Genomic DNA, 15859 nt, shown 5'->3' with positions numbered 1-15859 from the left:
ACAAGAACTGTGCACTGTTCACCTCTGATACCAAAGACAGGCTTGGAAATGCAATTACAGTCATGTCCCAACTCTTCTTCCTTCCTCCCTTACACTTAGCTATGAAGTAACATGAAGTAGCTGAGGTATTCCCTCTTTAATGGACTCAAGCAATTCCAAAGTGCAAAATTCGTATCTGAAAGACAGATATTGAGACTTGATTTCCAAATTGATGGAGTACTTGGTGAAATTTTCAAAACAGCTGAAATTATTTATTTGATTACAAAAGACTGTGTCAGAATATCAGTACCAAGCCTCCTAAAAAAGGTTTTGGGGTGCCAGGAGATATTATACAAATGTTTCCCAGAAAGTGCATCAATTCAGAAAATTCCTGTGAACACTTATGCAAATTTTGTCTCCCCTCCTCTCTTCTCCCAAGAAATGAAGAACACCAATGTCAAGTTTACCAGTTAGCATCACCTGCATGCAACATGTCTATGGTTCACATCTTCATGCTTCAAAGCCAAATTTACATGTATGTTCCTTTATAGAGATTCTCTCACACCTCATTATCAGACAAAAATACAAGCTCTACCACTGGTTTATTCTGATGACACCTGCAGGTATTTCCATCTGTATAGGAAAAAAAGAAGAAGAACCAGAGCAATCTATAAAGTAATAAACAATTTATTTTTTCTTTACATCAATCTTCTTGAAGATAACATCACTTATGTTTGTGATTCAAATTTCTTGTACCGCATATTGCTGATGTTTAACATGGCACTTAAGGGAACAGTCACTTAAACAGCTATACAATTCCATTAAATTAATCAATTTGCCATCTCTCAGTTATGTGTCTGAACATCCAACTCTGTCAAATTTAAGACCATTCATTCATTTCTGATGTTTTATAACTAAGAAAAGAAATCTTTCCCTTTCTGCTGAAATATCTTACCATCTTTACAAACATTGAAAGGAAGGGGAGACTCTCTCACAGAAGACACCAAAAGGGCAACAGAAAAATCCTTTTTATTGATTACATAGCAGGTAAAAAGAAGACCACCAAACAATGGGATAATACTGAATGATAACACTACCTGTAAACATGTACAGGTCAAGCTGAAATACTGTGCAGTTCCAATAACTAGAGGTGTAGTGCACCAATTTTTTGCCTATTTAACAGAAGATGATAGACCCTTTTAAAAATAATGAAAAGTTTCCCCAGGAAGCCATGCACACATGATCAGAGATGAAGGAATATTCTGCACAATGCAACTTAGTGGTTTGGGTTACATCACATATTCTGGGAACCACACATGAGGAACTCTTTGCACATTATGTGCAAGGCCTTGAAGTTAAAATATTTTTTTGGCGGTTCTTATGTGCATGAACAGGTCACTTGCCCACTGTCTGGCTGGCATGAATGGTGAACCTCATGCACCACCTCAGAAGTTCACACACAAGCACAAACTCTTGGGCACCGTGCAGTTCAGCTTTGGCAGGCCACTGAGGCACAGAATTTTGGCCTGGTTTCATCAGGTTTAAATACTGCCTGTGTATCCTGCATGTGCCTAATGAGTTACTGCTCTCCAAGGGAACCAGATTTAAGCACCACTAGAAAACTGAGTCACACAATGACATTTGCAAGAGCAAGCAAGGCAAGCTCCCCTGATGTTAGTTCCTGCTACACATCTCATTTTGGTCCGGCAGAGACTTCTAGTGGCCAGAGGTGAGAAGCCTCTGCAATTTTTTGACCTTTTAGCTCATCACTAAATCAGTAACAAGGCTTAACAAAATGAAGCCAACAGCTTGCTGGGGACTTGAGCATAACAGCATTGACTCATTTCTTATCTGCAAGCTGACAGAATAGCCAGAGACAACACAATTTCCACAGGATTCCTGCCATTCAGGGGTAACAGTCACTCCATGGCAGAAGAAACAGAGCCACTTAGCTTTACTGTACAGCTGGAAACAACTTAATGGAATGAAACACAGCAACACATGCACACAAACTGAACCATCAGCACAACTCTAACAAAAATGGTCCTGTAATATTGCAGGTCGTGTTTTGTCAGCGAAAGAACTTCCTGAACCGTTGCCTCAAGCTTAGCCTTATCTTCACAACCCAAACTCTCCAATGGAATAGTCAGAAAACATCTCCTCAAGTCACAGGACTAGTTCATAGTGAAGACTCAAAGCCAAAGAAAAATGGATCGTAGGAATAGGGTAAGTACATGTATCTAAATTCTTTACCTTAATATTTCACTCATGGTCACTGAAAGGAAGATCTTCACCTTAAAAAAAAATCATTTAGCATTTGACAACATCATTAAAACAAACATACAAACAAAAAGCCTGCATTACATATTGATTTAGAGACCAGCTCTTTCAAAACCAAGACAGCATAACTAGAAAATTAGAAAACCTGGTCCCATTTTTGTATTCAAATACTGATTGTAAGCAGAAAAAGAATACAGTACATGCAATAATATCAAAACCCTGCCCTCCAGTACATAACCAAAAGTAACTAAGGAATTAGAAAAAAATCCCTAGCTACTGCCTACCACAGACAACATAGGGGACATCTCAGAAGACTAGTAACATACAAATCCAGATGATCACATCATCCGTTCCTTATTGGCAAGGATTTGCTGGCTAGGTAAAAAATTATGTGTCGTACAGGAAGTATAAATTTTTATATCAAAAGTAGTCCTCTAAGTTACAACTTCACCTCTGATTAAATAGTTCCCTTCCATATAAACTAACTTATAATATGCTTACTTGGAGAAGGCTACAACTACATTATCTAAATTTTTTTTTTTTAAAAGTGCTGTGAAACAGAAGCAGGATTTCTCTCTGCCCCCACTTAAGTTGACTAAAACAGTTACATGATTATACCAAATAAAGTACTACTACTTCTAGAAAAACAAACCAAAGGACAAAACACAAGCTTGATGCACTTCACTCTTCCCAATGATTAATTTTCTTTTTTGCAAATTAACCACTTCCCCAGAGCTTGGTGATTTGCTGCCTAGTATTTCAATCCTAGATTTATCATGACACACTGTAGTCAATACAACATTCTGAAAATCCAACAGTTCAAGAAAAAACATTGCAAAAGTCCAGAGAATACCCAGCAAGAAAGAAACCCTCCTTCTCCCAAGAACCACTTATGAATACTGCTATAGTCACCAAAGGAGAGAAAATGGTCCCAAGTAACATTTCCACAGCAGAATCACTATAGCCCAACAGCCCAGATGTTGCTCCTTACAGCTGTCTCGCAGGAAGTGCATCCAACACACAGTAAAGCTGAGTACATTAGGAGAATATTGCATTTTTCTGTTGAAAAAGGATCTTCAGTTCCCGTGTGCATGTTGTGATCTTTAGGTTCCTTTTGACTGATTGATAAATATTTTATGAACCCAGTCACTACCACTATTGTACAATAGCTCTACAATCACTCAGAAAGAATGCTGTGTTTCTTCTTAAAGAGCAAGACTTCACCTTAGGTCTTAAAGAGGAAGAAGCATTAAAAGAAAAGGGAAAAAAACAACAAAAAAAACCTCATAGAAACAAAAAGCCATAACAAAACAACCCTCCAACAAATATGCAAGAAATTAGCTCCTAAAACATGGTACTCCTGTGACAAGCTCCATTCCTCCATAATATCTGGAGATTGGTTGTGGCCTTTTTAAACCACTGAAATCAAAACAGTGAATACAAATAAAATTGATTAAAGAGAGTTTGATCTATAAACCCCTTTCCATTAATGAGAATCTTTATCAACACAGCTGCTCTGAAAAGTAGAAATGATGTTTGCTACCACTGTTTCAGTACACGCTCGACAGGCAGTGACAGAAATAGGTACTTCTTTTACCTTTACTTTAGAGTACATATATTCAAGGGTTCTGTTTGGTGATCCATTGCATGACACTTTGGAAAAGACAAAGGAATCTTCATCCCATGGTTTTCTGGTTAGCTACCTCAAGAAAGGCTGGATGGAGCCAATCTGAATCCAAGAAATATGGATGTCCTCTCACATTGAGCCTGCACTATGAAAAACATGATTACATCAAAAAACCCCTAAACTCAGAATGACAATGAATGTAACAGAGCATGGACTTTTTTTATTGTTCCACATCCAGGCACTAATGGTGCACTGTGGGTAAACAACTGTCAATTCAGCTGATTGACTAAACAGAGACAGATATTAAGTGCTCTACAAATGATTCCAGGAACATAAATGTAAACAGAAGTGTTTGGCCTCCATACTAAGTGGTATTTCTGAAAGTGCTGGGATTTGGAAATCTGTCCCGCATATTTCCAAAAGCGACGAGTTTACATTCTGTTTCACAGGATTAATAAAGCGTTTTGGAGGTGAACTCACTTTGGTCATGATCCCAAAGAACAGTTTACATTAAGCAGTTTCAGCTATCCTCCTCATCATCACTAATAAGGTCCCTTTTCTCTGCGCAGGTCTCTCTCTCTCGCAGGAAGTCCTCGCGGATGGCTTCCAGCTCCGTGAGCTCCAGGCGCACCTTGTCCAGGTGATAGGCCCTGCGGTTCCTGATCTGGCGTAAGGGAAAAGGGTTCAGGTCTCCAAAAGCAATAGCAGTCAGCTTCCTGCAAGATTACACAATAGCAGAAGACAATCATTCATATTTGGTGGGCTTTTAAACTTCATCCATATCAACATTTATCATATGTGACATATCTCCAGTCTCTTTCACACTCAATAGGTCTCAGATGTTATCAATATTTCAAGAAACTTCTATAAAGCATTCAGCCTTAAGGTTATTTCAGGAGATAGAATGTAATCAAACACTCAGGAGTTCTCCAAGTCACATGTAAACTCTGCTACACAGACCACAGCCTTGAAATGCTGAGCAGAAGACATAAGCTTGGGTCATCAGAGCTTCCCTGGCTACACTTGGATGCTCAGTACATCCAGCTACCCACACAGATTGGATCATTTCCTCTCTAGAACCCACAGCAGCTCCTTCAATCCCAAACCACTCAGCTCTCCACTTAACCAAGATAACCTGACAATCAAGAGACCAGAGAAAGCCAGGACAACACACACAAGGACAAGGATAATACAGAATGTGGCCAAGCCAAAGCTTCCAACACAGTGAGAATGCTCTGGGGGTTCTGCTGGCTGGAGCACAGAGATCTCCAGACCAGTGTCAAGTCAAACTTGTCAGGGCACAATGAGAAGCACCACAGAGGATCCAGCCCCCTTGCAGAGTCACACTGCACCATACCATCCTGCAGCCCCAGCAAACCCAGCAACTGCTCAGTCTAATCAGTCCAAAGAGACTGCATCCAACTACATCATTATTGCTGATCTACACCCAAAACCATCTTTGTTTTCTAAGGAAAAAAGGGGAATTGGAGTACTTAATTTATTCTATTTGAATTATCATAAATAAATATTAAGAAAACTTCTTTTTTCTTTAGTTTTTTTTAGTTTATTTAATGGTAGGTTTGTATTTTTGAGTGACCAAGGAATGATTTCCTGCCATTTCTATACAGAAGATATTCCAGCAGCTTCTCTACCTGTGCACAACATGCCATGGCTCTGCCCAAAAACCAGCCATGACATCCTGTAACTGGAATATAATTATGCACGTGTCTGTAGAGACATCTCTCTTTCTACAGAGTTTGAACTTAGAAACTCTGTGCAGAATGATTTTAACCATTCAGAACATCCATGAATCCTATACAAATAAGTATTTCTGAATTTTCCTCTACAACAGGATCAGTTTTTGTCCATTTCAAGAAAGGCCTCATTCTAGGTGCTCCTGTACTGCTCAAATGTTGATGATGTAAAACTTGTACAAACATGGCAGAATAAGAAAACAGGCAGTTTGAATTCTGTCTTGTCAGTCCTAGCAGGCAAATCCATATTCCCTAGGTGGCACTGCACTGCTTCCACTCTTAAAACCCCAAAAGGCAGAAACTTACAGATCAGCACAGAGCATATTTGTATTGCAAACATCTTTGATGTACTGAATTCTGTCCTTCTGTCCTTGCTCGAACTCCCCATCCCTCAATGATCCCTAATTAGTTCATTTTGTTAACACCAAACTCAGCAATTTCAGAAATCTTTAAAAAAGGTTATTTCAGCACCAGAAAGTTTAGACAGGAGAATCAGGACATCATTTCCACAAGTGGAAAAAGAATGGAAAACCAAAACTTCAACTCTGATTAAATATCAAAATTTTGTTTGGATTAGGTAAGAGCAAAAAAATTAATTATTTTCTCTCTCTGCGTCAATCCCAGCAGTCCCTTTCAAGCATAAGCTTATTCAGCTTTATCTTCTCTCCAGGCAAAACTGAAACATAAGAAGTAAAAATAAGAGTGCTCTTGCAACAGAAGTCAAAGTATAAGCCTCAATTTTTGTGAAATTCATCACATTAAAAAAAAGTCTCAGATTTCAATATACAGTTTTTCTCTAAATTGAAAATTAGTGAGCTTCAAAAGATGTGCAAAACATTTTCAGACATTAAACCAATCCCAGTATGACTTCTTTTTAAGATTAACATGCTGCTCTACAGTCTTGAAAACAGGAATCTAAAAACATTAGACCCCAATTTACAAACTCTAAGTCCTATGCAAGGATTGAAGACAAGAAAAGTATCTAATTTGTATTTATTCTCTGCTTCCAAGTATATCTTTAAACCAGTTGGAACTATGTGGCAAGAGCTCTCCATTAACCATATATAAGAGATTTAAGCTGCGGGGGACAGAGCTCACATCTTTAATGCTTGAGCCAGGATGTATTTTTATTTATCATAAAACATTTTAGTAACAAGTTACATCTGCAATATAGAGGGAAACTTCATCTGTGGTTGAAATTCTGACCTGTTGCTACCATGATATAACACCTAAACAAGGCAATTTCCTTCACAAGCAAAAATTACCATTTAAGCCTACATCACTTCTGATTTGTCTCTGCTAGATAAAAGTGCTCATGACAAATCCTGGCAGTTGGTTGCATCTCTAGTTGCTTTATATAAGAATCAGGATCTAGATGAAAACAACAGCAAAGCCACAAGACAGACATCTCCCATGGACCACTACGAGTCCCTCAGAGCCACCCCAGTGTGAGTTACCCACCTGGCATCAAGGATGGTGCGTGTGAAATAGCGAAGGTACTTGAAAATAGACATTGAATCTTGCAGCTTTAAGATTTCCTCTTCTTTGTACTTAAACAGTGCCAGGGCAAATCGGAATATTACCTGATAAGAGTACATATAATATTTGGTACTTTGTAAGTACAGAATACACCGAGTCTCATGACCATCTTTATAAACCCCCAACAAGAGTTCCTCATGCACAGGCTGCACTTAAGCCCTTCAGTCACATCCCTCTCTATCTCCCTTCCCTGCCCCAGCCCCTATTTCCAAAAGCTGGAAAATGCTTTGAATGGTTATGCATAGTTCCTCCCTTGTTTTTTTCCTAGATGTCATTTTAACTAACAGGAGTTTTGCAAAGCAACCTTCTTTTAGCCCCACACTCAGTAACACCACAGTGCTTTGTTATCAGGTAACAAATGAACAAACTCAGCCCAGTAAATTCACCTTTGGTCCCTCATAGAGGAAGGAGTCCCAGATTTTGAAAAGGATGTCACTAACCACGCTGTCCACAAAAACCACAAGAAACCAGTTGAAAGTGATGAGAGTATAATCAACTTTATACTGTTCAAAATGAGAGTGTAGTCGTGGAAGCTTCTCACTCAATAAATCCTTAAACACTCGCTGATCTACCTAAAGAGATGACAAATAGAGTGTTACTGTTCCAATTGAACAGCACATCATTCAGAACAAGGCTGTTACCAATCTGTAAGTGCAAGTTTTTCCAGAGGTAACCAGAAAACCCAGGATTGTCTACCTCACACTTCCAAGCTAGATCCACCCAAAGCACAGACAGCTACCCCACTGCAGATTGCCCTTGTCTGCTTCTCAACCCAGCCCCAGCCTCACAAGGCTCCTCCAACACAGGTGGGGTGTTCCTGTACTGGTCACCATTGCTGCAGGAGCACAGGAGCAGAGAGAATGCTGGGCAAACACTCGGCTGGAGAAGGCAGCCTGGACCAGAGCATCACCTGGAAGCAGGAATGCTACAGTGGCTACTGCCCACAGCACTGCAAATGCATTCTCACCCCACCCTCCCCCAGAGCACCACCATTCCCCCAAATGTGAGGAAAGGAACGATAATACAGCTCAGGGTTGTGAAGCTATCAATGAGAAGGGGGGTTAAGGACTCTAAGCAGGACACTGAACAACTATCTCCCTGTTAGAGTCCTTGTCCAAACAAGGGTCCTTGTGTTTGGAACCCACCCTGGTCAACTCCATTCCCATCCCCTTCCAAAGAGGCCCATCATATAGTTGTAGAGGAAAGCTGTTGACTGGCTAAAAACAAGACCCCAATTCACAGCAGGACCAGACTTTATCCCAGCAGAGCTCATACCTGGGATCCCAGCAGTGTCTTGGTATAATAATCACGAGGCATGAAAACTTCCACTATTGTTACCAGACACCAAAAAGCATCTTCCTGTTCCAAGTACAGAAGTGCAATTGCTACCAACCTGAAAACAGGGTTTATTTGGAGGAGAAGGTTATTAAAGATACAAACTATAGTACGAACCATTACAGTATTTTTATCTGTTCAGCAGAGATAAATGTATCAACAGCAGAGCACTGAACAGCAAAACTTGATGAAGTTTAAGATGGGGCAAAGCCATGCCTTCTCAGCCACACCAAGTATTTGTATTCAGCTAAGTAAGAAAACAGAAAAAGGCAAAAACTTGATCTAAAAATTTCTTGAAGTGTTGGTGTTGCCCATTTTAAGAGCCCTCTAAACAGAGAGTCTAGTTTAGAAAGGAGATATTTATCCTAAGGGTGTTAGGTGGAGGTTTCCACATTACTACTACTACTGCTACCACCACCACCCCACCACTTCTACTACATGACTCACTGCTTCTATTCTACTACTTCTTCAGTGCTCTTTCAAAAGACAAAGCTGCTCTGAGTACTGTGCTAGTACATAAAATAGTGCACAAGTGGACATCTATAGTATTACATCATGGGGATGAGACAGGGTGTTAGATCAACACACCTGCTTCAAGCAGCACCTTCATTTACTACAGATCTCCAAGTAGCAAAGCTATTCTGGTAAAGGCAACTGCAACAAATCAGATTTTTTTCTTAGCATTGTAACACAAGAATCCCCTTTAAATTCTGCAATTCTGATTGAAGACATCAGTGGAAAATGCTGAAATGTGTTGTCTTAACAATATGAAAACAGCTTTCAAGCATTTTTTTCTGCTTGCTTTAAAAGAAGAAACAAACCTAACAAATTCTCACACAAAAAAGCAACACAATCCCCTACAACTGACATGAAGTCAATGTAAACCTACATTTGAGTAGCTCATCTCTTAAGAGCTAATTCCAGTTCCAGTTTTGATGCCAAGTTGATTTTACAAAATTTATTATCCAGGTCAACTGCTTATTTCATTGGTTTAAAAAATGTGATAGTTATTTATTTTAAATTATGGGCACATAATCCATTAAGCAAACTGTTGTTCGACATCATGTTGCTATACATGGGATTTGAAAGGCTCATTAAGTGTTCCACTGCATAGTTACTAACCAAGATAAGCAAAACCTTACCTGTTGAGCCCTTGGCAGTATCCTATATCAGGATTTCTCCAGGAAAATGCCAGCAGCACATTTCGCAGCTTCTGGATCCCTTCAGACGTGGGGGAGGAGTAATGTTTGTTGTTTGGCAAAGTCCTCAAGAGATCCAACTCAATCTGTTTGGATGCGGGATTTGGTTTTTCCAGAGCTTTTTGAAGCAAGATTTGGAAGTAGCCAGGTACTGCACTGTCCTTGAACTTTTTAACATGGAGATTGACACACCATTTCCACATCTTGGAGCGGTGCTCATGTGGGATTCCAGAGCGAATAAGGTTCTTCAGTTCCACACAGCGCATCATCTCTCTGTTCATTGTGCTTGCAAGATAGTTCTCCCATTTCACTCCTGTGGAGATCTCTCGATTTTCACTCAGTGAAAGTGATCTCAAGTCCAGAGCTCGTGATTTTGCTACTAGTTTCTCCTCATCATCATCCTCTGGGATAGTCTGAAAACCATATATATCATATTCGCTGTAATGGAGAGGAAGAAAAAAGGTTTTAAAAATATGTTCAGTAGCCCAGAAGCTCTCAAGTTCCCACCACAAAGCTACACTCCATAGCTCTCAAGTTCTTCTTATTAAACATTTTTCTGAAGTATATTCTTTATTTAACAATTACTTGTACAATTCCACATACAAAAGACTTGGTGCCCATGTTCCTGTATATATTACTACACAAATTAAGCAATTTATTTAACAACATGGTTGAGTTGGAATGTACCCATCGCCTCAGCAGCTATAGGGCAATACCTTTGTCTAAGTTTGATATTGCACCTCAATTAATGAATAAATGTGTCAGTGAAACTTCCCAGTGGGACCATTTCTGACTCCCAGCAGAGACTGGGACAGTCCCTGCTCAGCTCCTGCTCACCCCACACTCCCAGCCAGGCCAGCTTTCCTCACAGCTTCCACCCCTCAGCAGAGCTCAGGCTGCATAGAACACTTCATTCAAGGCACACAGACACAGGCTGGGCTGTGCCATGGTGCCAATCCCAGGCCTTTAACCCATTCCAGTCCAAGTCTTCACAGCCCTCCTCCTCCTCCTCGCTGTGTCTCCCAGTGTCCCTCGCCTGGCTGGCGCCACCAGGCTTGTGGCCCCATCTTCCAGATTAGACCACCCACACCTCAATCTGCATCTCCACCTGCACCAGATCCTCCTCAAGACAATGCTTTTATACAGCTAAAAGGATTTCAAGACTATTCCATCATTAATGAAGGGAAATACAATAAATAACCCAAACCTGCAAATACGTTCTCACTGTGTTTTCCAGTGTTATAACAGAGCCCACTGGCCAAGACACACATACATTTAATTCAACAGGACCAAACTACCTGACCAGGTGGGGTTTGAAAAATGCTTGTTCTGGTTGTTCATTAGGTTCTGCTTTCAAGGCATCTTCCAGTAACTGTGTGATAACCTCACTAGCAGGACTTTGATCCTCAGAGCAAACAGGAGTTTTCATTTCTTGAAGCAAGATCAAGTATTTACTTTCAATCTGGCAGAGTTTGGCTTCTAAGCTGGTATACTGCAGAAAACAATACATGATACAAATCTTCAGACACTTTGTACTACATTTCTTTTAAAACCTGGCTCAATGCTATTCTCTTGGTTTATACTGCTTAGAAACATCTAAGTCAAGAACAGCCACCTTAACTTTCCCATTTTTGTAACATAAGGCAGCATAGTAGACCAGATATTTTCCATCACACGTATTTTTGCATATGGAAATTCTGAGCAAACCTTAATTATCACTGCATTGTATGAAATACTTTAAAAGAACAAATTGGTTGCATTTTAGCAGCTTTAGTCTGTGCATGTTTGAACAAGGACAACTCAAGTGGCACATGAGTTAGGTAATAGCATGTAAGAACTGTAAGCACACACCTCTATGCCAAAAATACATTTAAGCCTGGCCACCGAGTGCATGGCTTCCAAACAACTGAAAGCAAAGCCTACTGAACCAGCTACAGGTATCTAGCCTTAGTTACAGATGAGCACATCTTCCCTAACCCCAAGCACTGGAAATCTTTATTATTTACCTGCAACATCTCTACACTCAAATTCATGTAGACAGAAATGACATTCACTATACCACAGTCATCCTTTGTGCTCAGGAGAAAGCTGCATAGTGACCTACCAATCCTTACACATCCTGTCCCTGACCTTTAAAAAAAATCATTACAGTCTTAATTCTGAGGAAACAATGTTTTCAGACATGTACATGCCTTTGTTCATAAGTTATCAAAATGATCCACTGGGTCACACAATTTTAAAAACAATTACTTCTTTCGACAATCCATTCAGAAAGATTGGTCTGTAAGGACTGAGAGGGCTTTTTTTTTTAAGCTATCATATTTAATACATTTAAATGGCTCCATTTCCTGGGTAGATTTATGGCTAAAGTATGGAAAACTGCTTTAGACATTGCCAAGTGAGAACATGCTGACCTTTGCCTGCCATTCTCTCTCTCTTGCTTCTGCATTTCTTCGTAGAGTAGAAAGTTCTAAAATCTCCTTATTTAAAAATTTATTCTGGGTCTTATAACCCTGAAGATTGTCCTGTTGATTAAAAAGAAAAACAAAGTGGATTATGCTTGTCAGATGAAGATCACCTTAGAGCATAGAAACAGCAGCTACTAATAGGATTTTAATTAAAAATATCAGGCACAAATCAAATATTATTTTCGGACTTCATGTAAATGAAATACACATGCCAAATATGAGCACAGGGTGGTGCTGTGCCTCACCTGCATCCCTCCCAGTGCTGCACTGCCTGCAGAAGGCAGCTGGCTGCTGTCAGGGACAGGCAGGGACAGCAGGCACTGCAGGCTGAGCCCATCCCAGAGGCCACAGCAACGCAAAAAATGGGATGAACGTCCCTTGGGTTTTCACCACCCTCAGAAGGCCTCATTAACAGAAAAAGTTTCATGTCTGCCTCGTAGAAAGATAAATCCTTAACAACGACTTTCCCTGCCTAATCCACTCAGTCCTGGCTGCAAACACTGCCTCTGAAAGCTGAGCCTGTGGGACGAGGCCGGCACCTCCCACAGCACAGACCCTCCCACTCCCCAGCACCCACCAGCCCTGACTGCTTTCTGCCAAGACCACTGACTTCTGGTTTCAACTTCATTTACTAAAACTTACCAGGCTCACATATAAGAAAGAAAACTATATATGTTTAAGCATATTTTGAGCAACTTATTTATATTCCAAATGCTTTGGAGCATTAATCAATTTGAAATACAAATTTAGGCGAAGACAAAAAAGCCTTTTTAGAGCAAAGGGGATAACTTCAGTAACTTCATTAAGAACTTGTGACACATTCTGAGAGGTATGTTACAGAATAAAAATAAAGCATTAGTAGGAGCTGTAGCAGCTTTAGTAAAACAGGTTCGTATACACCTCCCTCTTTTTTTGGCTCCTCAGAGCTTCCCTTTGCTTTTCCACATGCTCTTTGTTGCCCACTAGCTGGCAACCTAGCTCACACCAAAGCCTCAGTCAGTTAGGGTTATATTTAAAAAAAAAAACCAAAGCAAGCTTTCTTTTTGTTTGTATTTTCCATGCTTGTATTTTCCTTTTACCCTTAATCCTTCCTGTTCCTTTCATTATTTCTTACATTTCTTCTGCTCCACACCAATGATTGATTTACTGAAAGTATAGCCCTGCACTAGAGATGGCCCAAGGGAAGGAAGTTCTGGTTAGATTGTCACATAACAGCTCCAAGTGAGGTTCCAAGCTGAGAAAGCCTCCATTGATGAGTGTCCTAGGGAGCTGCTGCAGTGATCTCAAACAGTACAGCAGACTAAAAAGTACTTTTACAGACAGAAGAAATGCATCAAGACAGAGACAGTGCTCTTACTTTTAGTCTGTCCAGTTCCTGTAGCTCCTTATTAGTACAGGTGGCCGTGGGGGAATTTATTGCTCCACTTTGAGAGGATGTGCTGTCCTCACATTCGCTGAGTTGACGAGAGAGTTTCATGATGACTTCATCTTTAGCTTGAATAGTTTCCATCAACATTCCCAGCCGTTCATTGAGTTCTCCAACTTTACACTTCAAATTCTTGACTTCCTGCTGGAGACTATCTTTTTCCAGATTTAGCTTTTCAAGCTGATTATTGAGGCCCAAAATCTGGTCATCTTTTTGGTGCAACAGCTCTAATGTATCTTTGGGAACCCCCTCACAAAGGCGGCTTGCAAAGTATTTGTCATATTGGGAAGATCGGACTGTTTGCTGCAGAAGTCGAACAAGTTCCTGAGAATTACAAAACAACAGCAAAAAAACCTGATGAAATTTTAAGTTTCTAAATTTTATAGCACAGAAATCTAAGACTAAGCAAAATTAAGTTTCTGCAATGGGTTAAGACCTCATGCTAGAGTTTTAAAGAGAAAAGGAAACACTTTATGACATGATTTCTAGCAGGCTAACACCTTACAATGACTGGCCTACAGAGATGGCTTCAGTGTCCTTCACTGAGCTAAGGATCCTGCCTGAAATAGCTACAACAGGTTAAGGAAAAGGAGTGAACAGCTGAGGCCCAGCAGCTGTTGGAAGCTGAAAAAAGCCTTGCTTGCAAGAGAGGCATCCTGCTGTAGGGTGAACAGGAAGAGGCTCAAGCCCAAAAAGTTAACAGGAAATCACTACAGAATGGAAAAAGCAAAGGTAACTAAGAGCTCTCTTCTCTAACGGATGTGGAGAAAATAAAAGGAGGTAAAAAACAAACTCTGCTTTGTCAAAAAGGAAGTCTGTGAAAGGCTGTTTAGAAAGTCTTGCCACAGAAATGACCACCTAAGACACCATTTTTCTTCTTATTAAAACGGAAGCAGCTGTGAATGAAGTGTTGCACTAGACCAGTGATATTTCCCACAGCAGCAGGCTCAGAAACTCAAATGTACTCCTAGGAAAGATAATGCCTAAAATGAGTATAAATATGGGGCTCAGACTCCTTCTTTGGCTTCCCTTTGATCACCTCACACACAGGAAAACACAAATAGCAGAAGCAGCAGCTCCACACAAGATCTAAAATATTTTTCTTCTTAAAATGAGTAGAAGTTTTTAGATAAAAGCAAGGTATTGAATAAATTGGAGTTCTGAGGGCACACAAGCATGGCCATCATGTGAGTGCAGTCTATATACACACATTGTGGTTAGGCTTGTCTTACAAAACCCCTCCTGAGGAGAGAAAGAAGCCAGGTTTATTTCCTGCCCACTGCACTAGCACTGAAACAATCAAAAGACAAACAAAGAAAATCTGAAAGGAGAAGTTCCCAAGATATTTTATGTACATGCAGAAAAAGAAGCTATGACTATCAGCCAGGATCCTGGCAGACACCAAACAAGCTCACTTCAGAGACCAAGGAAGACAGATAAACCAATTATTGAACAGTGTGCAAAGGAAGTTTTATTCAGGGATCTTATCTTCAACAGATGTAAAAGATGGTCCTTCTGTTTCAAGACTTTTTGTAAATGAAAGTTGTTTTAGAACCATCATTTTATAACAACCAACCAGGTCTTAACACAGTGAGATGACCAGAAGGGTTAAACTCCCAATCACCTTCCAGACCCATTTGCTTTTGTGCACTTTGCCTGAAGGTTTAATTACCTTTTGGCTCAAAAGGTCTTTCTTCAGCTTCTCCAGCTCTTCCTGCTGGCTTTGATACTTCAGCTGCAGCTCAGAGAGCAGTCTGTTCCCACTGCCAGAGCAGCACTCTGTTGGGGAGGAGTCGCTGCTGCTGCGGTTTTTGCTTGATCCAATCATATCCTTCAAGGGGCGCCTTGCTTTGTGTGGAATGCGGCCAAAATCAAATGGAAAAGCTGAACTAGTCAGTCCTGCATAAAACAATTTCTTCTAGTTCGGTTCACTTAGTAAAAAGGCATTTCAAAGCATTCAGATTTCCTTAAAAAATATACTCATTAACATCAGACTTTAAGCAGCTTTCAAACCACTCAATACAATAGTGTTAAACATGCCTCATTTTCCAACTTGCTTCCTTTGGTGGGGAAAAAAAAGCTCAAAAATATTCTCCCCTCCCAAATAAATTAAATAAATTTGGCTCATAAATAATAAATAAATAAATCGCTCATAAATTAACACTTTTCATATAAATCATGAAGAGAATTTTACAATTCATTACAGAAAATAAAAGGTATCCGTAACTATGGCAAAGTCAACTTTGCTTCAA

The 15859-nt window shown here is 40.0% G+C and overlaps 1 protein-coding gene across 2 annotated transcripts in view; it reads right to left on the bottom strand.

The window, feature by feature from the left end:
- Positions 1–650: 650 nt before the first annotated feature.
- Positions 651–15859, bottom strand: part of TBC1D2B (TBC1 domain family member 2B) — a 31486-nt gene continuing 16277 nt past the window's right edge. Inside the window, exons 5-13 of one of the 2 annotated variants that reach the window (XM_064722115.1) lie at positions 15280–15506; positions 13539–13931; positions 12128–12238; positions 11012–11205; positions 9657–10151; positions 8455–8572; positions 7566–7751; positions 7102–7223; positions 651–4602 (exon numbers count right to left, since the gene is read on the bottom strand). In XM_064722115.1, coding sequence (XP_064578185.1) covers positions 4407–4602; positions 7102–7223; positions 7566–7751; positions 8455–8572; positions 9657–10151; positions 11012–11205; positions 12128–12238; positions 13539–13931; positions 15280–15506 — 2042 coding nt within the window. In that variant the 3' untranslated portion in view covers positions 651–4406. The remainder of the gene's footprint in view (positions 4603–7101; positions 7224–7565; positions 7752–8454; positions 8573–9656; positions 10152–11011; positions 11206–12127; positions 12239–13538; positions 13932–15279; positions 15507–15859) is intronic. The other variant, XM_064722116.1, reaches the window with a different exon arrangement.

The sequence above is a fragment of the Zonotrichia leucophrys genome, chromosome 10 (assembly GCF_028769735.1).
Source record: "Zonotrichia leucophrys gambelii isolate GWCS_2022_RI chromosome 10, RI_Zleu_2.0, whole genome shotgun sequence".
NCBI classification, from domain to species: domain Eukaryota; kingdom Metazoa; phylum Chordata; class Aves; order Passeriformes; family Passerellidae; genus Zonotrichia; species Zonotrichia leucophrys.
The sequence above is the reverse complement of the archived record's forward strand: the minus strand, read 5'-3'. Positions and strand labels throughout refer to the sequence as shown.